The 27,308-nt window shown below is 36.2% G+C and overlaps 3 protein-coding genes across 5 annotated transcripts in view; all 3 read left to right on the top strand.

Moving 5' to 3' along the window:
* nr1h5 (nuclear receptor subfamily 1, group H, member 5) overlaps nucleotides 1–27,308 on the top strand; it is a 612,581-nt gene that overhangs the window by 368,456 nt on the left and 216,817 nt on the right. The gene's annotated exons all lie outside the window — the stretch shown is intronic.
* On the top strand, nucleotides 1,460–21,903 carry nras (NRAS proto-oncogene, GTPase). Its single transcript, NM_131145.2, is given in 5 exon segments — nucleotides 1,460–1,735; nucleotides 11,220–11,351; nucleotides 13,728–13,906; nucleotides 18,216–18,372; nucleotides 20,019–21,903. Coding segments are annotated over 4 exon segments (567 nt in total). The 5' UTR covers nucleotides 1,460–1,735; nucleotides 11,220–11,240; the 3' UTR covers nucleotides 20,139–21,903.
* ampd1 (adenosine monophosphate deaminase 1 (isoform M)) overlaps nucleotides 24,661–27,308 on the top strand; it is a 30,132-nt gene continuing 27,484 nt past the window's right edge. Inside the window, exon 1 of one of the 3 annotated variants that reach the window (XR_015496936.1) lies at nucleotides 24,661–24,767. Coding sequence is in view for 1 of the 3 variants with exons in the window: in NM_200893.1 (NP_957187.1) it covers nucleotides 24,746–24,767 (22 nt within the window). In the remaining 2 variants the exon portion in view is untranslated. 3 annotated transcript variants of the gene reach the window in all.

Below are 27,308 nucleotides of genomic sequence, written 5' to 3'. Positions count from 1 at the left end.
TTTTCTCTCATTAATGTAAAAATGAGAAAACCAAAGAATTTTCCTGGGAAAAACAAACCACATAAGATTAAAAATATATTCTAAGAAACAAGATTAGCGACGGTGGTTTAGGGGTTGTCGACTTCACTTTCTTTAATGATACATTAAAAATAAGCTGGCCAAAGAGATTTCTTAAAAAACCTGATTCAGTGTGGAATAAATTTCCCAACTTTATTTTTAATCAAATTGGAGGTTCTCCTTATTTTTACAATGCCCCTTCTCAATTGGTACATTACCCATAAACAGGTCTTATTGTGATGGTTATTAAAGTACAAACAAATGGTTCTCCTCACCGCTGCTTCCTTAGGAACAACCAAAATATTGATTACAAAAATAAAACTTAATTTTTCGAGAAATGGTTCTTAAATGATATTTGTTTTATTAGTCAATTATTATATGACAATGGTACATTATATTCATTTTCTGCGTTTTCTAAAAAGCTCAATTTTAAACCCTCGGTAAAAGAAAACAACACAATTAATCCCATTCACAGTGGTTTATAAAAACTTTATTGAAAGGGGTACACACTTTTCATCTGTATCCTACCTATAGACCAAACAACCCAATCTCAACAGAAGGGATATCAATAGTTGGGGATAAATTCAATAATTGAGTGATGCAGAATTTTTTAACCAAAAACAATTCCAGCTTCTTCTTTTAAATGGCTGGCTACATATAACATAAATTGGGACGTTACCTGGAATCTTCAAATATTTGATGACTAACGAAGTAGAAAAAATTACATATAAAATATTACATAGAAGTTATCCTTGTGATAGCTTATTTAGTAAATGGATATTGAAAACAAATGGACTTTTTGTGACTTGGAAGAAACCATTGTTCATCTTTTTTGCGAATGTTCTTGTGTGAAGATATTTTGGATGGAACAATGTATTTATCTCTCAGAAAAAACTAATGTTGATGTTTGTTTAAATACTTTTGACATCATTTTCTTTTATTACAACTCTAAATCTTGCATTTATTGTTCTTTTATTATAATTGGTAAGTTTTTTATTCACAAGTGTAATTTTTTGGAAAATTATTTACATTCCGGATATTTTTTAAATTGACTATAAGTCATATATTTTGTCTTTAATAGGCATAAAAAACGAAAAATCTTTTAAAAGTAAAAATTGGCTTTCAATGTATAACCTTATGTCATTTGACCTCTGGTATTTTCTTTCTTTCTTTCTTTCTTTCTTTCTTTCTTTCTTTTTTTCTTTCTTTTCTTTTTTCTTTCTTCTTTCTTTAAAATGTATTATGCAGATTGTAACAACATCTCAATTTTTTTCTAATGTTCCAAGTTTATGCAATCTGTTGTTAACTGTTTTTGAAACCAATAAAAAATCTTTTTTGCGCGACCTATGACGTCACATATTCATATGCGGCAGGACTTTTATTTTGATACGATTTGTGGAATTCTGAAGCCGGAAGTCGCCGTGAATCGTGAAGTTCTGGGGAAGCTGCTTGCTCAACTCTTATTCAAAACTTTGGCCAGACTTGTTTAACGGCTGTTTATAATACCTGGATTTGTGGCCTCTCTACGAATCTGGTTAGCGCGGGTTACGCTGCCTCCAGACGGGTGTGAAGTGACTTTTGGAGGGCTCCTCATGGCATTATTTTGGGCGAGGGAGCAGTAATAAGCAGAGCCCTGTTGATCAGATCAGCCAGAGGTCGCAGAACTGCAGTGTAAGCGGTGAGTTTCCTTCTCCACGCCTTAAAGGGACTCTCCTTCACATGTATAACCATCCTCGAGTCTTCACGGGCTTGTATATAAGTGTTTGGCACTCGCAGACGGGCTGTGGATGCTTTTAAAACGCTAATTTCCTTCTTTGTGCGACATAAAGGCTGTGTCCCAAATCCTACTGAGCTTTCTACGTAGACAACATTTCAAAACATGTGGGAGACATGTAGTTTCATGGACGGATCTTATTTCTCATTGGCATCTAAAAGTCACATTTTTTTTCTGGTAAAAAAAACAAACAAACATGTTTTATCTTTATTTATGTTGGGAATTTTCTGTTAATCAACCCATTGGGCTTCTCTTGGTGTTTGTTGCTTGTGTGTTTGTTTTGTGGACCTTACGTTAACACAAAAACACCACAAACATGATTTGTTAGTTTTACATTACTATGTTATTTAATTACGATTAGTGTGTTACACCACCAGGGGGACTAGTTGAATATTTTCACTTATGAAAGCTAAAACCACAGGCAGTGAGATTCAATGGCAGGGGCGTATTTAGTGTTCTTGCAATTCCAGCCAAGGGGCCCAAAAGTTCTAAAATGCACCTTTTGTTCTTAATTTTTATTATTATTATTTAGCTTTTTTTTTGTCAGCGAGCTGACACTGGGGTAGTACCTTTTCAAAACAAAATCTTTACTCATTTGAGATGATTGAAGGTGGGTTACACATTTGCACACAATAACACGCATGTAATGATTTTGTTCAAATTAAAACATTTAGACCCTCACTATACAAAATATGATCCAAAACAATTTTATGTGTAATTTATAATATCATTTATACTCTTGGGTATTTATTTGAGGGCCCTCAGATTTCCTGGGGCCCTAAGTGGCTGCTTATCTGCTTGATAAGGCCTAATCTCAATTCTGTTTTTGTACCCTTTCCCCTTGGGCCTTGAAACAGATTGTGAAGGGGAGGGACTTCAAAATTTACCCCTAAGAAATGGAAACGTAAACGTAACGTCTTACCCCTTGACTAGTTTTATGGGGTATCTATCTCTTTCCCTTAGCCCTACACCTTCAAGCTAAAGAGAGTTGGGACACCACTACCCCTTCATGTGAATGCGCAAAACTAGGAGTAAGGGAAAGGGATAAGGGTTAGAATTGGGATTGGTGACGTCCCGTGAAAAAAAGCAATTCCTGTAAGAGTGCGAGGGGATGCACCAGACTGGAAACGCGATCATGCTTACTGAGCTGCTGGGGGAGGCATCAGTAAATGTTCGGTTGTATTCACAGCTATTTGAGCAATGTATATAGAATTAACCCTTGTAATGTACCCAATGTCTAAATGAAAAGCTTCATAAAATTACACTCATGATGCTAAGTTAATATATGCAGAGAAAAAAGGGACACGCCAGCCGCAACTGCAACTAACCCAACACTGACAGGTCACGTGACCAGGTAGCCGGCCACTGGCGGCTTGTCACGTGACCTGCAACTGGCAGCTCCTGCCAGCCAGTTTAAAATTGAACCCCTACTCTGAAGCGACTTTCGGGTCTGTATCAAGTGCTTTATCAAACTGTATGGGGAGACTCATCAAATGAAACAATCAAGCGTAAAATAGCAAGTCATGATTGTATAAATAAATTTAATAAATAATCGAATCCTACGATGTGACTATTGCAGATATATACATTGTGATATCAATGCTCAAACGATGTATTGTTGAGCCTTAATATATGCAGTCTAAATAAAGTCAAAATGCATTATTTATTTTTTTAATTAATTTTTTTTTTGTTTATTTTGCAGGTAAAGTGTACATGAATTAGCATTTTTACGAATGCACCAAATTAGCCAGAGGTTTATAAGAGTTTATAAGTGTTTGATCGACTCAAACTGATTTTCTTCTTCTTTTTGCATTTTGACTGTTCATTTATACTGCAGTGGTAATGCTTGAATGGTAATGAAAATGCTTGCTTTTGAAAATAGGTTTCAAACAAAGGCTGTTAAACAAGATGGATGATGCATCTCCACTTTCCTCCACATTATGGCTGTTTCTCAATATGCGTTCTTCAGCGGTCTTGCGTCCTCGTGTTCTCGTGCAACGTCATCATCAGCTGCCCAAGTTCAGTTCCAATACTCACGACCGCAAGTACGGAGGACGCGTGAAACTTCCCGGGTGTGTTCTTGATATCGAGGACGCACTGATGCAGACTTGAGCGCCGAACTCGCTCTGGAAGTCCCAGATGTCATTGGGACTGGAGGTGGGAAGCGCTGCATTTTATTTAGATGTGTTATTAAAGTTCAGCGATATCACTTATTTACCTCACGAGTTTCTCTAAATGAAACGGTGAAAGTAAACATTACCATGAAAATCTTAATAAAGGAATAAACACATTAAGGGTGTTTGTTTGCTGAAATTCGTGTTAACATCTGTTTTATTCATATTGTGCAACATAGATTTATAATGTTTTATGCAAAATATATATTTTGAAAAGGGGAAAAACAATAAATCGTTGTATGAAGGCTGAAATGTTTAAATAATTTCCATTTAAAACGCGTGAAGGTCACGTGACCGTTAGGAAGAACGCAGCATCCCATTTCTCAAAGGACGCATTCTCTGCCCTCGCGGTCTCCTGAGTTCGTTCTTCTGAGGACACCTGGCAAGACCGGTCTCCAGAAGAACACAAGTCCGTTCTCTGCGTTCTTGGAATTGAGAAACAGCCTATAAAGTGAAGCAAAAATATCCCAGCTATGCTGCTGCTAACCTTTGACCAACGTCCTTAATGATGTCATTTGGAACTGAGTGTGTGCATTAGTAAGTTTAAACCTAGGATTTATCAAAATCAAACCCAAATTTCCAACATTTAAACCACAATCATGTAGCCAAACTCTCTGTATAACATTTGTTTTTTATCAAATGATAACTTGAATGAATCGATTTCAAATAAGCTTCTTAAAATGACAGAAAATGATTCACTTAAATGAAAATCGAGTATCCATATGTTAGTCTTGTAGGGATAGTTCACCCAAAAATGAAAATAAAAAAAGAAAATATTCTGAAAAATGTTTAAAAAGCAGCCATTTACATCCATAGTGGCAACAAAAAAATACTATAGAAGTCATCTTTTTTTTTTCAACGTTCTTTAGTAAATATTCCTTTGTGTTCAACAGAAGAAAGAAGCTCAAACAGGTTTGGAACAAATAGAGGAAGAATAAATGATAACAGTTCTTTCATTTTTGGGTGAACTACCTCTTTAAAGATCTCTAATCTAGTGTGCTCCACTGCACCAACATCATGACAAAATTATTCAGAACATTCATCAGATCTTCTAACCAATCACATGCTTTCTAAAATCTGAAGCCTCCCACCCACCACAAGAAGCTGAAACTCAGACTGAAGTGAGTCAATTTTCCACAGTTATCTGAGCATTCACCTGTGGTTCACCTCCTAAACATTTGAATATATATTCACATAATCAGCTGACAATAGCTATGTTTCTATCCAAAAATGCTAATTCATTCATTTTACTTCGGCTTAGTCGCTTTATTCACTTGGGGTCGCCACAGCAGAATGAACCGCCAACTTAGCCAGGATATGTTTTACACAGCGCAATCTTCTGGCTGCAATCCAGTACTGGGAAACACCCATACACTCTCATTCACACATACACTATGGTCAATTTAGTTTGTTAAATTCACCTATAGCGCATATCTTCTGACTGCAGGGCAAACCTGAGCACCCGAATCTACCAGAACATGGGGAGAACATGCAAACTCCACACAGAAATGCCAACTGACCAAGCCAGGACTCGAATCAGCGACCTTGCTGTGAGGTGACAGTGCTAACCACTGAGCCAATCAGTTTAATTCATGTTTATTTCTATAGTGCTTTTATAATGTTGATTGTCAAAACAGCTTAACACAGAAGTTCGAGAAACTGTGTCAGTCCAGTTTTTAGAGCAGAAGTTCAGTTTAGTTCAGTTTGCTGTGGTTTAATTTCAATTGTATCTCTTTCTTGATTTTATTTATAGATTATTAGATTTTATGCAGATGCACTCCCACTGAATCATCCGAATCAATCTAACATTATAATTTCTTTCCAAATAGAGATATTAAGACATCTGGTGAAATTGTATTAATATCGAAATGTCTATCTCAGAATAAAAATATTGCAGTTTTAGATTTGTCCAATATCGTTCAGCCCTAATATCCAGTATACTTTTTCTTGCTGTGAAAATGGCCATATAAGATGTCATGGAGCTAAAAACAAATAAAAGCACAAGAATTTAAATGGCTTGGGTGTAGAACTGACAAAAAATGATTTTTAATAATTTTGTTCTCTAGCTAAACTTATTATAGAAATCTGCCAATTATAGAAAAACAACAAATTAAGATCCCCAAATATCTCAAAAATGTCATTAACTCAAAAAACAAAGTTACTGCCTTTAGCCTTTGCAAGGCAGTATGGTGTTGGTGGTGCATACAAGAATAAACTCCCATTAAGAGCGAATTTGCTAACAAAAAGCAAAAATATGGTTTCCAATTATTCAACATGACTCAAAACTAGTGTTGTAACAGATCACAGTTCTGATCACATTGTGTGTTTTTTGTTGTCACGGATCGAACCATTTTTCAGATCAGTCAAAAAGAGGAGATGACAAATGTAATTTGCTTTCCATTTATTACAAAAACAGTACTGAGTTTCTACAAACAGATTTTAGAACCTGTAATTTTAATCAAAATAAAATAAAATAAAAATATTCAGCTGAATGAAAATAAAAAGTAAAATATGCAGTACTTTGAAAAATTCACTGTTACTAACACTAAATGTGTAAATCTAACATTATTATTTGTACATCCCAGATTTATTTTTAACCTCATTTTTAGTGAATGATTCAGTTATTCAATCATTCAACTTCGTGTTTTATTGCTAGATGTGTCATTTTTGAAGAATTATTCAGTGGCATATTTTTGATGGCTGGTTGTTGCCACCTATTGGTTACATAATATAATTGCTGCCAACAACTTACATTTTTGAGCAAATGATGGTGATTTTAATCTTTACCATAAACATCAAGGGTTTTACCTAAATTATAAACTGTTCTTCCAGTACGTCTGTGTTATTTGACTGTTTGTAACTTCATAACTAACTAAAGACTGAATCTTTTTCTTGATTTTTGCAATTTTCAAACACAGACTTGAATGCAGCGATTCAAAGGATTAATAAACATGCAAATCACCATCATTTATAATTTATTTTGCGTGGGTGTTGAGATCCTGATCTTTTAATGATTAATCATGCAGCTAAATGCATTAATGTAGGCTAAACAAGTAGTGACAGAAAACACCTTTAATAACCTAAGAAACCCACTATATCTTCAATAACCTACCACAACTTCTTCTGTCATCATTATATTTTAGGCCTAAACGCTTTCATGCATGTTACTTGAATGATGTGAGAGGCGATCTCTCTGCAATCATTACAAATTTAGTATTAATCTACAAGTAAGAAAAAAACGCATTGATCCACAAGTCACATGTGTTGCGAATCATGGGTTTTGATCCGTACAAATCAACTATGATCCATTACACCCCTATTCACAACATATGTGACATTAATGGAAATGATGACTTGTTTAAGAGGAAGAGCTGCTTTTTAATTTGATGAATGATTACAAAGACACACAATATTCTTGACTAATATGCACAGATCTGATATAAGAATTAATTGCAGTAAACTTGACTCTGTGTGTATCAAGTTTAAGTTGAACAAGCATAAACAGCTCAGGGGTCAGTGACCTGTGCTCTTCAGCCAGGTTAATGTCTTTTCCTGGCTGTACTCTGAGAGTGACTTTGACATTTAGCTGCTCTATAAATAGACTGCAGGGGTAATGTTTGCAGATGGGGGGTTCTGTGAGAAACGGTTATTGCACTCCTAATGTTGGTGGTCACATGACTGTTGAGAAGTTGCCTTCTGTATGAGTCATAAAGTATAAGAACGTGTGTAATTAATTTAATTCAAGTGCATATGATTTTAGTTTATTGTTTATGAACTGCAAATCACACCAGTGCTGTGTTGCAAAGTGGTGCATGTTACTTTTCTCAACGCTTTTAGGGATGAATCAGTGGTGCTGATTGCAGTCATTTGATCATGCACTTGCTTTCCAATGTTTGCAGTCTTTAAATTTTGTTATCGGAACACACAAATGCTTTTAATGCAGCAAAGATGCTTTGAATTGACTGACAGTTCAGACTTTTCAAATTAAGCTAATTTGTAGTTTGCGTTTTTTTACAATAATTATTGTTCCAAAGTAGCTTTACAAAAGGTGCATAGTGAATTTTTGTTGTTTTGCATTAATATCAAAGGTTATACTTGAAACTATGGTTTTAAATCTAATTGTAATTTTCCCAAAAAAGGACAAGCCTTTCTCGTAACTTTGTTCTTTGTGTGACTGAAATGTAGGCAATGAATGACATAAGGCTAAGGCGAAAAAATACCGCTTCAGTTACCATGGTAACTGACTCTCAGTAAAAGTTAGCTCTCTATCAGAAACAGGCTTGACTTACCCTGCTTTCTCAAGTTTGACAAACCTTCCATTTTGAAACAGAAACCCAGAGTTTCTGTCATTTCAGGGTGAGCATACTCCGAGTTGTTACTTAACCTTCTTTCAGAAACGGGCCTCTGGTGTATATACTTAACCTCATTCATTCATTCATTCATTTTCTTGTCAGCTTAGTCCCTTTATTTATCGGGGGTCGCCACAGCGGAATGAACCGCCAACTTATCCAGCAAGTCTTTACGCAGCGGATGCCCTTCCAGCCACAACCCATCTCTGGGAAACATCCACACACACATACACACACACTCATACACTACGGGCAATTTAGCCTACCCAATTCACCTGTACCGCATGTCTTTGGACTGTGGGGGAAACCGGAGCACCCGGAGGAAACCCACGCGTAGGCAGGGAGAACATGCAAACTCCACACAGAAACACCAACTTAGCCGAGGTTCGAAGCAGCACCCAGCGACCTTCTTGCTGTGAGGCGACAGCACTACCTACTGCGCCACTGCCTCGCCACATACTTAACCTGTAGTTTGTAAATCTATTTATTAAGGCTGAGCGGTGTATCGGGTTCTGGGGATATATCGATATGATTCCCCAACGCAGTGTGGTATTATTCAGTATCGTTCATATCGAGCACCACTTGCACAAAATATGTGCGGATGCACAAATGAATGATTAGCTTAATGAGTCATACAAAAGATTTGTTCAAAATGAGTCAAGAACGACCCATCACTGACACGACAAGGAGGAACATGCAGTGCCGGTGTTGTATCGAAACCTGACTCCCCGGACAAATCTGACAACCCCTCGCGTGCACGCACGTCACACAGCTGTCACAGCGGTTTATCAGAACCGTTTATTGATCATTTCTTCCACAATTGACAGCAAGAACGAACATAGAAGCCTTGTCAAATTGACAAGCAAGACCTGAATGAACAAGCACCTCATGTTTACTGATTATAAGTACAGTATTTATTACACGACGGTCTCTTCTTTACATTTATGTTATAACACATTTAGCTCTGCGTTCTGGTCTGTTATAGTGACTGTTTACATTTATATGCTTAACCAGCATTTCATCACAGTACTCTGAAACAATTTCGTTAATTCTCATATCTATAGTCTATTCATTTTCATCTGCTTATTTAATATTTAGTAAACAAGTTTAGCCAAAACAAGAAAAAGTGTAGAATTTATTTTTTTTACATGGAGTGACTTATCTAAATTAAGACTTATCTAAATTAAATTATTTAAAAAATTGAGCTGCATAACTATTTTCAATGGTGGCTCAGTGGTTAGCACTGTCACCTCATAGCAAGAAGGTCGCTGGTTTGAGTTCTGTCCAGTTGGCATTTCTGTGTGGAGTTTGAATGTTCTCCCTGTGTTGGCATGCTCCCGTTTCCCCCACAGTCCAAAGACATGAGCTATTACATTAACATTTTGTCATTTAGCAGACGCTTTTATCCAAAGCGACTTACAAATGAGGACAAGGAAGCAATTTACACAACTAAGAGCAACAATGAATAAGTGCTATAGGCAAGTTTCAGGTCTGTAAAGTCTAAGAAGGGAAGTATTAGTAGTATTACTGTTTTTTTTTTTATTTTTTTATTTTGGGTACAGTTAGTGTGATATTCAGAGAGGCAATTGCAGATTAGGAAGTGTAGTGGAGACTAAATAGTTGAGTTTTTAGTCGTTTCTTGAAAGTAGCGAGTGACTGTGCTGTTCTGATGCAGTTAGGGAGTTCATTCCACCAACTGGGCAGATTGAGCGTGAGCGTTCGCAAAAGTGATTTCTTCCCTCTTTGGGATGGAACCACGAGGCAACGTTCATTCACAGAACGCAAGTTTCTGGAGGGCACATAGATCTGCAGAAGCGAGAGCAGATAAGAAGGAGCAAGGCCAGAGGTCACTTTGTAGGCAAACATCAGAGCTTTGAATTTGATGCGAGCAGCAACTGGCAGCCAGTGCAAACGGACTAGCAGCGGAGTGACATGTGCTCGTTTAGGTTCATTGAAGACAACTCGTGCTGCTGCATTCTGGAGCAGTTGAAGAGGCTTGATAGAGTTAGCTGGAAGCCCAGTTAGTAGAGAGTTGCAGTAATCCAGTTTGGAGAGAACAAGAGCTTGAACAAGGAGTTGAGCTGCATGTTCAGATAAGAAGGGTCGGATCTTTCTGATGTTATAGAGTGCGAATCTGCACGATCGAGCAGTTCTAGAAATGTGGTCAGAGAAGTTTAGTTGGTCATCAATCGTTACTCCAAGGCTTTTCACCATTTTGGATGCAGTAATGGTTGCCCCATCCATCTGGATTGAAAAGTTATGGTGTAGAGTCGAGTTGGCAGAAACTACAAGCATTTCTGTTTTTGCGAGGTTCAGCTGAAGAGTGAATTGGATAAACTTAATTGGCCATAGTGTATGAGTGAATTTGTGTATGGATGTTTCCCAGTAATGGAAAAGGAATGAATGATCTGTTTTCGTCATTGATACGTCATTGAAATGTTTCTTGAGCATCAAATCTAAACGATGCTGAAACTTTTGAAAAACAGGATACAATTTCATTTTCAATTTCAAATGGATATAAAGAAGTTTTTAAAAATTATAATAACATTTTGCAATACTTTAAATTTTTATTTTTATTTTTAATACAGCAAAATAAATGCAGCTTTTGTGAGCTTAAAAGACTTATTTACATTTTTAAATATAATATTTTTAAAAATGTTACCAACCCCAAACCTTCGAAAGATGTTACACCTTTTCTCTCTTTTTGTCTGGGTGTATAAATATTAAAAAAAGTGAAAAAATTATTGCATTGCTTTAAAAAAAAAACCATACACACACAATATGCTTTGTTATTAAACTGTGAGTCAAACTGTGTGTGAGTATTGTTAATGTTTAGATGTGCTTACTCTCTGTCTTTAATTACAGGTGGTCCCTCAGGACTGTAAGATGACTGAGTATAAGCTGGTTGTTGTGGGAGCAGGAGGTGTTGGGAAGAGCGCGTTAACAATCCAGCTCATCCAGAATCACTTTGTGGATGAATATGACCCCACTATTGAGGTACATGAGGAAATTTACTATACTTTCACTACACTACAATTAACGTGAGATTGCGAATTATTTTAATTACGTTTTTAAATAATGGTTTTCTGCTAATATGTCACTCCAGTCTTTGGTGTCCCATGATTTTTCAGAAATCATTCTACTATGCTGATTTGTTGCTCAAGAATGTTTACATGTATTCTGTCATACATTTAAAGCTACTAAGGATTTCTGTTTCAGATAAAGGCTGTCCATTTTTTTTTTGGTAAAATTTTAAGTGTTTTCTGATGTTTTTGATCAATTTAATGCATTCTTGCTGGCTTAAAGTATTCATTTCTTTCAAAATAGCCCTCTCTCCCTCTCTCTCAAAGTTTTGACTGATAGTGAATTAGTGTACTTTTTTCGTACTTGACATTTAACAATTTAATGCATGACCACCTTTTGACATTTTTATTTGTTGTCTGCAGTGGTATAAAGTAACCATTTACAATAACACTTTAAAATAAGGTTGTATTAGTTCATGTTAGCTAATGCATTTACTAACATGAGCAAACAATGAGCAATACATTGATTACAGTATTTGTTGTTAGTTAACATTAGTTAATGAAAATACAGTTGTTCATGGTTCGTTCATGTTAACTGACGGTGTTTGGATTTTTGGAAATTGGGATTTTAACAATACATTAGTAAATGTTGAACCTATTCATTAATTTTTCTTTAGCTTAGTTCCTTATTTATCAGGGGTCGCCACAGCAGAATGAACCGCCAACTATTCCAGCATGTGCTTTATGCAGCAGATGCCCATCCAGCTGCAACCCAGTACACCCATACACACTCTCATTCATACACACACTCATATGCTACAGCCAATTTGGTTTACCCAATTCGCTTATAGCGCTTATCTCTTTGGACTGTGGGGGAAACTAGAGAAACCCAAACGAACACGGGGAGAACATGCAAACTCCACACAGAAATGCCACCTGGCCCAGCTGGGACTCAAACCAGTGACCTTCTTGCTGTGAGGCGACAGTGCTAACCATTGAGCCACAGTGCTGCCTAAAGGTTGAATCATGATTAATAAATGCTGTACAAGTATTGTTCATAAATAATTCATGTTAGTAAATACATTAACTAATGAAACCTTATTGTAAAGTGTGACCCAAATTACAAATACTTTACTGTGAGTAGTTTTTCCTCAGGAATTGTGTTTTACCAAGTAGTTTAAAAAATATGTACTTAGACTTTAACCTGAGGACATTTATAGGTCTGTATCTGTATTGTAAGGGCTCCTATTTTACGCCTTTTTACAAGATGTAAGATAACCCTTTGTTGTCTAAAGAATGTGTCTGTAAAGTTTCAGCTCAAAATACCCATCAGATTTATTGCAGCCTCCAGAATAATCCCATTTTGGTGTCTGCATACAGTGTAGCTGTTTTTGTAGCCTGTAGCTTTTAAATGCAAATGAGATTCTTCTCCCCGCCCACCATACTCACATGCGTGTCTGCTTTTCATCATGCGTTACATCAGATAAACAGCAGTCAGTGATAGAGACAGACTTGGATGAAGCTGAAATACAGCTCATTAGTCATAAATGCCAAGTTTGTTTAATTCATGTATATGTGGTGGAATTTATTCAAGCCTTTCTGAAATGATGAGTCTCACAGAAATGCCATTTGCAGCACACACACACACACACATACTGACACAATGCGGCTGTGGTGATTATAGCAGTTAAAAATTACATTTACAGTTAAGAATTACAATCTTTATTACAAACATGCTCTGTTTTAAAAACATTTTAAATTTATAAAAATCACAGAGTTGTAACATTTTAATTCCAGTTTATTTGCAAAAAAAAAATCTGTGGACACGTGTATGCATGTTATTATAGAAACATGGTGCCTGTCAGTCATTTTGTTGGGTGGTGAAAACCACACTCCTACGTCTCATTGCGGTGGGCCTCAAAATCACTGGGATTTGGATCCAATTTTAACGTCAACATTTTTTAAAAAAGAGACGTTTAGAGTTTTTGAGTTTGTTACTCCTACTATATCTACACACAGTTCTGTCCAAACAGCTTACAATCAACACAAAGTTGATTTTCATCATAGGTGCCTTTTAAAGGCTTAACTAGGTTAACTAGGCAGGTTAGGGTAATTAGGCAAGTTACTGTATAACGATGATTTGTTCTGTAGATATTTGAAAATAAATATAGATTAAATATAGATTAATCTAAATATAGATTAACATCTTTCCAAATAGTTTTTTTTAATTAAAAACTGCTTTTATTCTAGGCGAAATAAAACAAGACTTTCTCCAGAAGAAAAAATATTATCAGACATACTGTGAAAATGTCCTGTAGATTTACAGTGGCAATCTTGTCTTTCCCTGCAGGACTCTTACAGGAAGCAGGTGGTGATTGACGGCGAGACGTGTCTGCTGGACATCCTGGACACTGCAGGCCAGGAAGAGTACAGCGCAATGAGAGACCAGTACATGAGGACAGGAGAGGGTTTCCTCTGCGTCTTCGCTATCAACAACAGCAAATCCTTCGCCGACGTGCATTTGTACAGGTCTGAGAGCAGATTAAAGCCATTGCAGTTAAATTATTGGTTTTTAAGTTGTAGAAATTCATGTACATTACCCACATTCAAAGTTTCAAGTAAGAATTTGACATTAAATATAATTTTTCAGTACATTCATTCATTTCTTTCGGCTTAGTCCCTTTATTCATCAGAGGTCGCCACAGTGGAATGAACCGCCAACTTATTCAGTACATGTTTTATGCAGCGGATGCACTTCCAACTGCAACACAGTACTGGGAAACATCCATACACACTCATACACTACGGCCAATTTAGCTTATTTAATTCACCTATAGCACATGTCTTTGGACTATGGGGGAAACCCGAGCACCCGGAGGAAACCCACACAAACACAGGGAGAACATGCAAAATCCACACAGAAATGCTGACTGGCCTTGTCGGCGCCTATGGTGTAGTGATTAGTGCGTCGACACATGCACTTCGGTGCTCACAGTGACCCAAGTTTGATTCCCACCTCGAGGTCAAATACCAATCCCCTCATTCTCTCTGCTCCCCACACTTTCATGTCAATACTCTACTACTGTCCTGTCCATTAGGTGAAAACCCTGAAAAAATAATTCTAAAAAAATAATAATAATAATGAAAGAAGTGCCAACTGACTCAGCCTGGACTCTACCTTCTTTCTGTGAGGTGACAGTGCTAACCACTAGGGGTGTAACGATTTATCGTTGTACGATTTATTTCGATACAAAAATGTCACAATATGCATCGTGGCGTTGTGACGATTTGATTACGATATGACGTCCGTTTTCTGTTATTAGTTGAGCTGTTTGCACGTGAGCTACGTTCCACCTGCTGTCGCACGTGAGTTCAGATTGCAGCAGCAGTAATGTTAGCAGACCAAGATGAGTGGAGCTGAAATAGAGGATGGCCCATCCTCTCAAAATCAGACGTCTGGCAACATTTCGGTTGTACAGTCATTGCTTTAGACTCGTCCGCTTTTTGACACGCATACTGGGTCAAACATCCTAAGTTTTAAGTCTTCACAGTGATTTACATACTTTGCACAGCAACATGGATACCTCCTAATGGTGTTGAAAGAGTCACATACTGTATTTATAAGGTACAATTCACCCTAAAATATCATTCTGTCTTCATATAATGTTCCCGCCGCAAAATCACACATGACGTGAGCTGACCGTGAGCTGTTACTACAGAGGGCGGATGATAGACGCGCGCGTATGGCAAGCCGTTTTAGCATTTAAACCTTTGTTCTGACTATCCATAAATATATTTAGAGATATCTCTAATTATATTTTGACTAGTCATAATTATAATTCGACTAGTCAGAATGACAATTAGAGATATCTGCAATTACAATTGTACTAGTACGAAATCAGATTGGAGATATCTGCAAATATATAAGGACTAGTCATATTCCTCCATTGACTTCTATTGAAAAATATTTGCAGATATCTCTAAATGAGTTTTGACTAGTCACAATTGTAATTAGAGATATCTCTAAATGAATTTAATTAAATATGAATTAAATACCTGGAAATGTGGATTTTTTTTGCACACACAAAAAACGCAAGTGACCAAGCAAAGCCTTAAGCTATTACTGTTAAATTCAATTGAATAGAAAGCTTATTTTTTTGCACCTTTACTTAAATTGTTCCTTAATTTTGTCTCTGTCATTTCAATAATATTTTTAAGAAGTTTTTAAATTGTTCTATTTTCCAGAGACAGGCCTGTTTAATTTATTTTCTTAAAGAAGGTTCAGTTTAACAAGTTGAAACAAAAGAAATACATAAAAAATAGTTTACTTGGTAAAATTTGCATTTCAGTTTAATTTAAAATTTTTATTCCAAATATCGTGATACATATCGAATCGTGAACATTATATCGTGATACACATCGTATCGTGAGCTGAGTGTATCGTTACACCCCTACTAACCACTGAGCCACCACGTCGCCCTATTTTTCAGTTCAATATATGATCATTTTTTTAATGCTAAATATTTAATTTTTGTATCACTGATTGCTATGGTTTAATCTTTTTTTATTAGTGCTGGGCAAATATTAATCATGATCAATCGCATCCTGCATATAAGTTTATATATGTGTGTGTGTATTATATATATTTATGTATATGTGATGCACAGAAACAAAACTATACAAAACTATTTTGGTGCATAGATATTTAAATTTATTTATAATTTGTATTGTAAACATTATTTTTTATACCTAAATGTAAATGAACATTTTCTCTAATTAACGCATGCATATGTGTGTATGTGTATATGCATAACACTAGTTTTTATTCTATATTAATTAGGGGTGTAACGGATCACAATTGATCTGTGATCCATACGAATCACAACACACGTGACCCGCAGATATATACATTTTTTTTTACTTGTAGATTAATCCTAAATTTAAAACAGTTGCAGAGAGAGATCGCCTCCCGCATCATTCAAATCATGTGTATGAAAGCATTTTGGCTGTGCTGTAAAATATAATGATGACGGAAAAAGATGTTGTGCGACCTACCTAAATGCTTTCTTAGGTTGTTAATTAAAGGTGTTTTCTTTCACTGCTTGTTTAGCCTGCATTAATGCATTCAGTGTAAACCTGCACAATTAAACATTAAAAGATCAAGATCTCAATTCAAACCCGCGTAACATGAAGGATTAATGATTTGCATGTTTATTAATCCTTCAGAGATTCAGTATTTACACTTTTTTTCAGTTCATTACAAACAATTAAATAACACAGAAGTACTGGGAGAACAGTTTATAGTTCAGATATAAACACTAATGTTTATGGTAAAGATTAAAATCAGTTTACTGGAACTTGACACTGGTGAAAGCAATTACATTGGGTAACCAACAGGTGGCGACAAACAACCATCAAAATTCTGTCAGTGAATAGGTTTTTAAAAATGATCCACCTATAATGAAACATGAAGTTTCATGTGTGAATCGTTGATATATTTAATGAAAATTAATTTGATATGTTGTACAAGATTTCTGTATTTAGCATTATCAGCTACAGTAGCGAAGATCATTTTTTGTGTTGAATGTTTTCCTTTTTTTCAGCTGGTTTTTCTTGATTTTTATTTTCATTAAAATTACAGGTTTTAAGTTCTGTTTGTTAAAACCAATGGTTTTACAGTAATATTTTTGTATGAATTGAAAGCAAATGACATTGGTCTCCTTACTTTTTTGCTGATCTGAAAAAGGGTCCGATATGTGACTTAAAATTCGTATCATGATCCAGTCCATGAGATTTGTGATCCATTACACCACTAATATTAATATTGCCATTGGCACGCTAGCCCAGTATTTAGTGCGCTGACATATGGTGCTGCAGTGCTCCCGGCCTCCCAAATTCAAATTCTGGCTCTTGGACCTTTCCCAAACCTTTTTAAAGATGCACATATTTAATCTTTTGTGTGTGTGTGTGTGTGTATACGCAAGAATGCAGAATATTATATGTGCATACTATATCCATGCCACCAAAGTTTTTGTTAGAAAAATCAATAAACCCTTCTTACACATACATTTGCACTCATAGTTTGTCCACAAGTTTGCAACACTGACCCCAGACCATTGATTTCACATTCAGAAAGGAAATGGCATAGAAAGAAAAGGAACAACAAACTATTCAAGATGTCTCTTGTAAAAATGAAATATTACAAATTTGTCTTATAAAAAGGTGCATGTGGCAGCAGCTTAACAGCTTTTGTTTCATGAACAAAATATTATGATTAGGGCTGTCACAATAACCAATATATCGACTTCTCGCACAACACATGCACACGACCTCAATAATGTTTTGTGATTCGATATATATCGCCATAAAACCAATAATCTCATCTGGTCTCTATTGAAGGTGTTGGTGTGGTCAAAAAACTATAGTATTTAATATACATTACTATAGTATATTTTCCTGTGATGAGTATATGGCCTGTTCAGTGTCATGTGCTCTAAATTGACTTTGTTAAACATGTTACTTTTCTTCCTAGTGTTTGGTACCTTGCACTTTTTGTCAACATTTTTTGATTATTTGTTACGGATATGTACATTTTCACGTTATGATTCCGATGCCTGATTATTAAAATAGCTAATATTATGTGTTCTTTGAAAGAGTGTACTTCCATTATGTTGCTATTATGTTCATACATGCTTTATGCGTTCAACTATATGTACAGTAACATACACATTAAAAAATAGCCATATCTGGGCTTTATGGATGAGAGATATTGTAAATGTGATATATTTGTAGTATTTTACTGTCAGTAATGCCTTTAATTCTGTTATGTACATTTCAGAGAGCAGATCAAGCGTGTGAAGGACTCGGATGATGTTCCCATGGTCCTAGTGGGGAACAAATGTGATTTGGCAAGGACTGTGGACACCAAGCAAGCTCAGGAACTTGCCAGAAGCTACGGCATTGAGTTTGTAGAAACCTCTGCCAAAACCAGACAGGTGGGCAAAGACAATTCTGTCAGGGCTTCAGCGACCTGGGGTATTTGAAAGAGTGATTAAACATTTGTGTGGTTATTTTGAGGTTTGTGTGGAAATTTGAGCTGAAACTTAACGTAAACACTTTAGAGACGTCAAAGATTTATTTTACATCTTGTAAGGAGCACAATATTACGGAAGCGTAGAGCTGCCACCCTGGTAAAAAAAATCTGAGCTTTATCACGTTTGTACAATATACTTTTCACGTTCTTACAATATAATATCACGTTTGTACAATATAATATCACGTTTGTACAATATACTTTTCACGTTCTTACAATATAATATCACGTTTGTACAATATAATATCACGTTTGTACAATATAATATCACGTTTGTACAATATACTTTTCACGTTCTTACAATATAATATCACGTTTGTACAATATAATATCACGTTTGTACAATATAATATCACGTTTGTACAATATACTTTTCACGTTCTTACAATATAATATCACGTTTGTACAATATAATTATCACGTTCTTACAATATAGTATCACGTTTGTACAATATAATTATCACGTTATTTGCCGCCATACGTGTGCACAGATGATGATGTGCGCGCGCGGGACTTTTTTTCTCACGCTGGATCAGTTGAGCGTGCGCGTGAAGATCCCCTGTGCGCTCGCGAGCTGTAGTTTTCTCGCGTGTAGACCTGTAATCTTCTCACGGTTCACTTCTAAACGCGCGCAAACATCACCGCAATTAATATTGGCATTGATTTGCCGACATACCACGTCGACTCCTACGACAAACTGAAGCCCTTTGGAATCTGTATAAATGGAGCCATTGATGGGTTTTCGAGAGCTATGATTTGGCTTCATGCCTTTTCAACAAACAGTGATCCCAAAATCATTGCTAGTTATTTCATAGCAGAAGTTGAAAAGAGGCTTGGGACACCTTCCCGGATTTGCTCCGATCTGGGAACAGAAAATGTCACAATGGCAGACATGCAAAGATTCTTGCGAAGGAGTATGGATCATAACGTCAATAACTGTTTTATTACTGGGTCTAGTAATCACAATCAGTAGCTGCAAAATTTCCCCATGTCTCAATCCAAGCATAAAATAGAACTTAATTAATTCTGTAAAACGAGACATTTTCTCACGCTCTGATCGCACCAGGTAAACGTAGCCTAAGCAATAAAGTTTTCACGTAATAACGTGATATTATATTGTACAAACGTGATATTATATTGTACAAACGTGATATTATATTGTACAAACGTGATATTATATTGTACAAACGTGATATTATATTGTAAGAACGTGAGAAGTATATTGTACAAACGTGATATTATATTGTACAAACGTGATATTATATTGTACAAACGTGATATTATATTGTACAAACGTGAAGAGTATATTGTACAAACGTGATAAAGCTCAGATTTTTTTTTTTACCTGGGTGGCAGCTCTACGCTTCCGTACAATATAGCTCCCCTTTAAAGTGTTTGATAAATAAAAGTGACCAGGTGTAAACTATGAAGTGCCTCAAGTTTTCTTCTGTTTCAGTACCTAAGCTTAGCCTACAGCTTCATGAGTAGCATATATTATGTTGAGTAAACATCCTTTATAAATCCTGTAAGTTATGTTCTGTTTTCCAGGGAGTCGAGGATGCTTTCTACACCCTTGTCCGTGAGATCCGGCATTATCGCATGAAAAAGCTCAACAGCAGAGAAGACAGGAAGCAGGGCTGTCTGGGCGTGTCCTGTGAAGTCATGTGACTGCACTGTCTCCCTCTTTTTGTGTTTGTTTTTTGGAAGCAGTTCGTTAAGCAGGCAGCTGGAAGCCTCATGACCACCGTGTGCATGCGCAGATTTCGCCCTCTGCTGGCTGAAAGGGAATAATGCACAACTGGTCATCTTTCCGGGTTGGCCTGCTGTAATATATATAAATGAGGCCGATGGACATTACATGTTTTAACCGAGGCTTAGTACTTAGGTTTTCCTTCTTCCTTTGGAAGAGCAACTTAAAACGGGCATTGAGATTGGGCATTGGATGATTCTACATTCTCTTCTGACCCCTTATAAACGCGGGATCATCAAGCACATTGGCATTGAGGAAAATAAATAAAAATTAATATTCATGGCACATTTTATCCCAAAATCTGAAGGATTTAAATTTTTATTTATATACAATTTATCACATTTACCCTCATTCTTATTATAATTTAGCTATTTTTAATATTCTCTTCTTTTAATAGACATCAAATAAAGGCAAAACCTATTACTGTGATGCATAAAAATGAATATATTATTTCCTCATTAACATAATGATAATTGAGAAGGAAATGTGCTTAATTGCCAATCATCATTTGACATTAAAACACCACAATGGCAAAAATTCTAGACGTATACACACATATATATAATTTCCGATTAATTGTTTTAATTTTAGGATTATATTTGGAGCTGTTCTTTGCAGGGTGTTATGACCCGTAGAATGTTTTACAATACATCTGTACATCCAGAAGAAACTGTTTTCAAGTCATACACTTCAGGATTAGTATAATTTATGACTGTCATTTTCTCAGAATTTGTAAAGGCCTCAGAAGAGAACGAGTGAAATGCCCTTTAATCTTAATCCGCAGGTTCAATGCTCAGGAATACTGTGAACACAGAACTTCTTCTTCAAAAAAGTGTGGAATTTTTCTCTTCAGTTTTTTTTTTATTTGTTTGTTTTCAAGGTAGCCAAAGAGTTTTAGCATTTACCATTTTTAGATACATTTGCTCTAGAGTTTCACCTTCTTTGCTCTCAGATGATAATTGTATATATTGATATATAATACTTAATGATTTGGTTTAGATGCAGACAATTGGATTGGATTTTAAGCATAGGGGTTTGTTGGATTTTACTTTTAAGGGCCTTTTGAATCATGGTGCTGCTGGTGTTCATGCCAAATCTGCGTGCCGCCTTCTGTGTCCTTTATAGCATGACATCTTTAGCTCATATCAATGTCTTAAATCTTCCAACAAAAGAGTTTTTCTTGGAAGTGTAACGGATCAGAGTAAGGTTTGTTGCATTGTTTCCATGCCTGAGGTCTCCTCTAAAGAGCCGCTGAAGGTTTCCCAAGAAGTTGAAATGATCTTTCTTGTTGACTGTCGTGTTATTTATATGGCATTTGTCTGATACTGTGCCTGATTTCATTGAGAATGAAATCTGCAATGTGTTCTTGTTATTACTGCGGTTGCGTTTGGCCTTCTGTCCTCACACTAACAGAGGCAAGATGTTTGGTAGAAAAAACAGACTTAAGTTTGCCATTATGTTAACAAATCCTTTCTTTTTTTAAACTATATAGAAACTTGTTTTTTGTATATTTGTTTTACCATTTTAGCACACTTTATCAGTACCACAGACTATCTCTAATCAGAAAGTCATGTGAAAACGAGCATTTCATGTCTTTTGGGGGAGGGTGGGGGACTATACATGTGTAACAGATGTGCCTACCATATTACAAGAAGTTTAACCAGTAAATTAACTGGAATCTGACCATACTGTGTGTACTTGTCTGATGTTTATATTTATTTACACAGGAGCCAAACATTATGACCAGCTGCCTAATATGCTGTTGGGACTTTCTGTGTTGCTAGGATGGTGCTGATAAAAAACCTTGGACCCTGTAAAACCCCTGAAGGGGTCTTGAGGTATCTGGCACCAAGATGTAAGCAGCAGGGCCTGAGTAAGAACACATTGGACCCCGGGGCTATAGCAAACCCAAGGGCCACATTTATTTTTACTGACACCAATGTATCTTCCGTGGTAGGGCTGTGCGATTTGGGGAAAATATCTAATTGCGATTTTAGTTTTAATTTTTTTAACTGATATTTTAGTTAAAAAAGGAACTGAACTGATAAGATATTAACTAACTCTAGCTTTTATTCAAATTTGTTTATAAATATTCAGAAATTAAACAGTCATTTTTCTCTAGAGCAAACAGTAGTGAGTTATGGCATTAGTTCTCTTCTGGTGCCTTCATGATGTTTTTTCATATGTTGTAACAGCTGCAAACAACTCTGAAATTGTACTTTGCGGTTGCTAACTACTAGATTGAGTGTCACTGGCAATACGTTTAGTGTCTTGCTAAAAAGTCAACTCCTCATAGAGCCGCCTGTGGTGTTTTTTTTTAGGTGCTGGTTGTTGTATTTCCTTGTGTTGTGGCAACAATTCTGCGACAGCTCTTACACAGGACCTGTTTTTGTTCGGTGTCTGTGACTTCGAAACCACAATATTCCCATATTACCGACATGCTGTTTTTTTTTCTTTGATATGAATACATCTATTAACTCTTCTGAAGCAACAGATGCTATCATCCCAGTTCTCCACGCTTTCCTGTTTGTTTTGAATTCTATAGTCTTTGACTTAATTGGCTAGTAAGACTGTCACACACTGACTGCAGTCGCACATCTGCTCTGGGTGCTGCCTCTTGCCATTAGCTCAGCGCAACGTTACCAATCGCGATTCGATTAATCACACACACTATTCCGTGGTCTTTCGGATCTTATCATTTGTATTATTCTTATTATTTATAATTAGTAAATGTTTCATTTCTACTGTTAAATTTATTTTTGATTATATATTTTATTTTTAAAAGTATGCCTACCAGAATGCAGAATATATTACATTAATTACATAACGAACTTCATATTTTTATATTTTAATTCCCCATTGTTGTTTTTGTCATGGGGAAAAGTAAATATTCATTAAAATGTTTGCTTTCCAAAAGGTTCAGTTAGATTTAAGCCATAACCGATTCGGTTTACCTAAGATGATACTCCACATAATATCTAAACAACTTGCAAACAGTGGTAAAATGGTCATTTTTGTCCTATGATGAGCTTGAGTATTGAGATATCGGGGTGGCCTGGGGGGGAAATGGGATATCTGGTCACCCTATTGGCAGCTTAAATGAGCTATTCAAAATTCTGATTGGGCTCCAGCCGGGGCTGGATTAAGAACACATTGGGCCCTGGGGCTGTGGTAAACCCTAACCCCCCCCTTTATTATATTATTACCCATAATGCAACACCAAATTATTTTCTACAACAAAAACATTTATTATGGCTGTTCTTATTATTCATTTGCTAAATATTACTCTGCAGAGTGTAAAGGCACTGCTTCTGTTAATCCGGCTCTGGTTAGCAGCATCTCCCAGGTTTTGTAGTGTATGAGGTGGTATCAGTGTCAGGCACTGTACAGATAAGGCTCAGCCTGCGCAGTGCACATGCCCTTTTTTTTTTGGATATAAAGTGCCTCTCAAAAATGAACAGAAGTGCCCCCTGGTCTTCAGTTTGCGATTGCCCCAGTTTGTTGTTCTGCTGAACACAAAGGTATTTGGTCAAATATCAGTAACCAAACAGATCGTGCCACCCATTTATTACAATACTTCTTTATTTTTCCAACTTGAAGCTCTTTTGACTAGTAATTGAGTGGCAAGATCTGTGTGGCTATTGATATTTCTCAAAAAACCTTCCTTTTATTTTCAGCAAAACGAAGAAGTTTATGTAAATAAGACAGAATTTTGGTGTGAATTGTTCCTTCAATATTCAATTCAAGTTTATTTGTATAGTGCTTTTCACTAAATAGTTATTGTTTCAAAGCAGCTTTACAAAAGGTGAACATTACTATATTACAATTGAATTCAGAAAAGTTAGTTATTTGCTATTATAACTTAATTAGCTGCTGATTAATTAACTAGTAACTGATAGCTTTTACTCGTTAAAGTTATTATATAGAAGCATAGTTATACTGCAGTTATATAGTACAGTGTTTCCCAACCACGTTCCTGGAGGACCACCAGCGCTGCACATTATCATCTTTCACCAAATCCTTCACCAAATACACCTGATTCAGATCATCAGCTCATCCGCGGAGACTAAACGACCTGTAAGGGGTGTGAAAGACAAAGTAGACATCCAAAACATGCAATGCTGATGCTCCTCCAGGAACATGGTTGAGAAACACTGTCATAGTATATAGGTGATGCCATCTATATACTAATATGCAGGCTTATTCAATGGTCGACTGGTCGTAATGTTTTGGCTCATCAGTGAATGTATATGTATGTGTATGTGAATATGAGTACAGTTGCGTAATATCTCATCACTTGTCACCTGAAACTGTCAGCCAGTTAAAACTTAAAATAGAGTTGAACACACAGAACCAATCCCCTCATATCCAGTGCGGGAACACGGCTCCAGTTACACCAGGCAACCGCTGCTTAATATTGGACTGGCCCAGTGTCCGGCTACACACTTCCCCGCTACCGAGGAGCAGTGTCGGACCGGCCAGCTTTCCACAGGAAGAGTGATAGTGTCACGAGCCCTCAGCCAACATGCCTAAAGTCGCTGTGCCTGGTGAGTGTCCATTCACCACCTGCATTAACATATTGTATATCATGTCATACATATGATAGCATAAATAAATATAGATAACATAACTTAAAGTGATAGTTTACTCAATAGTTAAAACATGTTTAAAACCTATTTGACTTTCTTTCATCTGTGGAACACAAAAGAAGATTTTTTGAAGAATGTTGGAAACGGGTAACCATTGACTTTCATTGTTTCTCCTACTATTTAAGTCAATGTTTAAGTAATTTTTAGCTTTCTTTAAAATTCAGCAACAAAAAAACGAATGTTATAAAAGTTTGAAACCGCACAAGAGTGAATAAATAATAAGCAAATTAAAATTATTTGCGTGAACTATCCCTTTAATTGAGGAATATACAAACTGCTGCTTGGATGGTGTCTCTGAAAGTGTAGGGATGGGAGTGTTTGATTATTTCTGATCAACTCTTTGAAGTGTATACAATAGATGTGCTAGCCTCTATAAGTTTTGTTTTTGTTCTGGTGTTGGTTATATATGCGAATATCTTTAGGTACTTTTATTTAAAGATTACAGTAGCAAACGGTTGAACACCTCTGACATTTCATCAAAGGCGGTAGCAGAATGAAAATAGAAGCGTTACATTTCAGGCCCGCCATATTGCATTATTAACACCCGTGATTGATTCATTTGTGCTGTTTAGATAAATGACATCGAATAGGCTTGATCTTATTTTCATGCACACAGAAGTTCTCACTTGTTTTTGGCTACTGTTGAAGAGTGTTTGTTGGGACTCCAGCGAGGATTATGAGTTATGGCTTATTACAGTATGTGGAGGGCGTGCTTAAAAATGCAAGAGACCCTTTTTCTTGTCAGCAGATTCTAGCGGCTCAAATGTCCTGCTGGTTTTTGACATGCCATAACTCACTTAAAGTTTATTTTTACATTATAAATGTTTGTCCAGTAGGTTTTTAAGCTCCTGTGTGAACAGCTGTGGTAGTACAGTTACTTACACCTTGCAGAATGTGAATAATTATATATATTAATGTGTGAACTTGTGGATTAAAACACAGATTTTGCAAGGTGCATGTGCATTCAGACTGATTATGTCATGTTCTGTTGAGTAAGATGTTGGGTTGAGTTCAGACTCGCATTGCTAGACATGTTGCTTTCCATGTGCAAGCTAAGAATAATCTGAATTTGCAGACTGCGATTGGATATTAGTCGTTGATGTCACCAGGATTAAAAATAGAAACAATATCGTTTGGAGCAGGCTCTGACTAAGATAAATCAGCGGTATGAACAAGCAATTATTGGTTTCACACCCAATGATGTGCATTATTTTAGACTGATTTGCGTGCAGCCTTTATAACAGATGAATGAGAACTGTTTATTGTAATTTTACATGATTTTTATATTGTTTTATTTGATTTTAGCGAAACACAAGAATTTAAGCAAATAATGCCATACATTTTGAGAAAAGCCATCAAAATTCTGTCATTTTTGACATTTTAGACACTAGGGTTGCATGGTTTACCATTACTCTAAAAAAACTGCCGTTGCCACTGTCATTAACGCTCTACAAGAATAGATAATGTTGCATATGGAAAGTCACTAAAATGCTCACTTGTTTGTGCAACAATAGACCAGTTTGTTTTAATAGTCTGTGGACCCCTTTAAGGTTGCAAGTTTTCTGACATTTCAAACCCACATCTAAATTGGTTAATTTCTGTTCTTCTTAACTTGATTTAGTAGGTACAACAATCTCTTAAAAAGGATGACGCACAAAGTGTAATTTTGAATTGCTTTGGATTGTTACCTGAAAAGACTGAAAAAAAAACAATAGATGAGAAACCTCAAAATAGCAATGGGACACATTTAAACGATTTTTGAGCACTTCATATAGGGGAGTTACCAACCTACGTCACACGGATTCAACCGCGCATATCGATTGCAAAAAAAAAAGGCCGGCTGCAATAGCAAACATGTCGTGTTGTGCTGAAGGATGCCAAATTCAAGTCCAAAAATAGAAAACTTAAATTTTACCGTACACCACACTGCTTTTAATGCCAACCGCAGACGTCTTTGGCTAACAGTCACCATAAGAGCTGAATGGAGTGAGGACCTAATTAAAAATGCTTAAAAGTTCACGCTATGCTGAATCATACACATATATACATACACATTTTTGTTCGCAGCAATGATTTCAGCAAAAACAGTTAAATACGGTTAATTAAACTGCAGGCACTGAATGCTCAGAATGAAATGTAAAAAATGTAAGTTCACATACTCTGCGGTACAGGTGCAGTTCACTGTCCGAGTGCAGTCGTTTTACTTGTTGATTATTACCCAGGCCTTGTATAGCTCCCTCGTCTTTCATTGTCTTTGGCTAGGCAGAACCTCGGTTTTTAGCACTACAAAGTTTTTAATCTAGTAATCGTGGAACATCTATTTCATGCAACTTAAGTTAATTGACTAATCCAAATTGGCACCATAGACATACCCCTAGTAAGTAGTTATCTCTTAAAAGCAATCGCTATATGTTCATTATCTACAGCAGGGGAGTTCTC

This window comes from Danio rerio, chromosome 8 (assembly GCF_052040795.2).
Source record: "Danio rerio strain M-AB ecotype USA chromosome 8, GRCz13ab, whole genome shotgun sequence".
NCBI lineage: Eukaryota > Metazoa > Chordata > Actinopteri > Cypriniformes > Danionidae > Danio > Danio rerio.
Note: the sequence above shows the minus strand (reverse complement) of the source record. Positions and strands in the feature narration are given on the sequence as shown.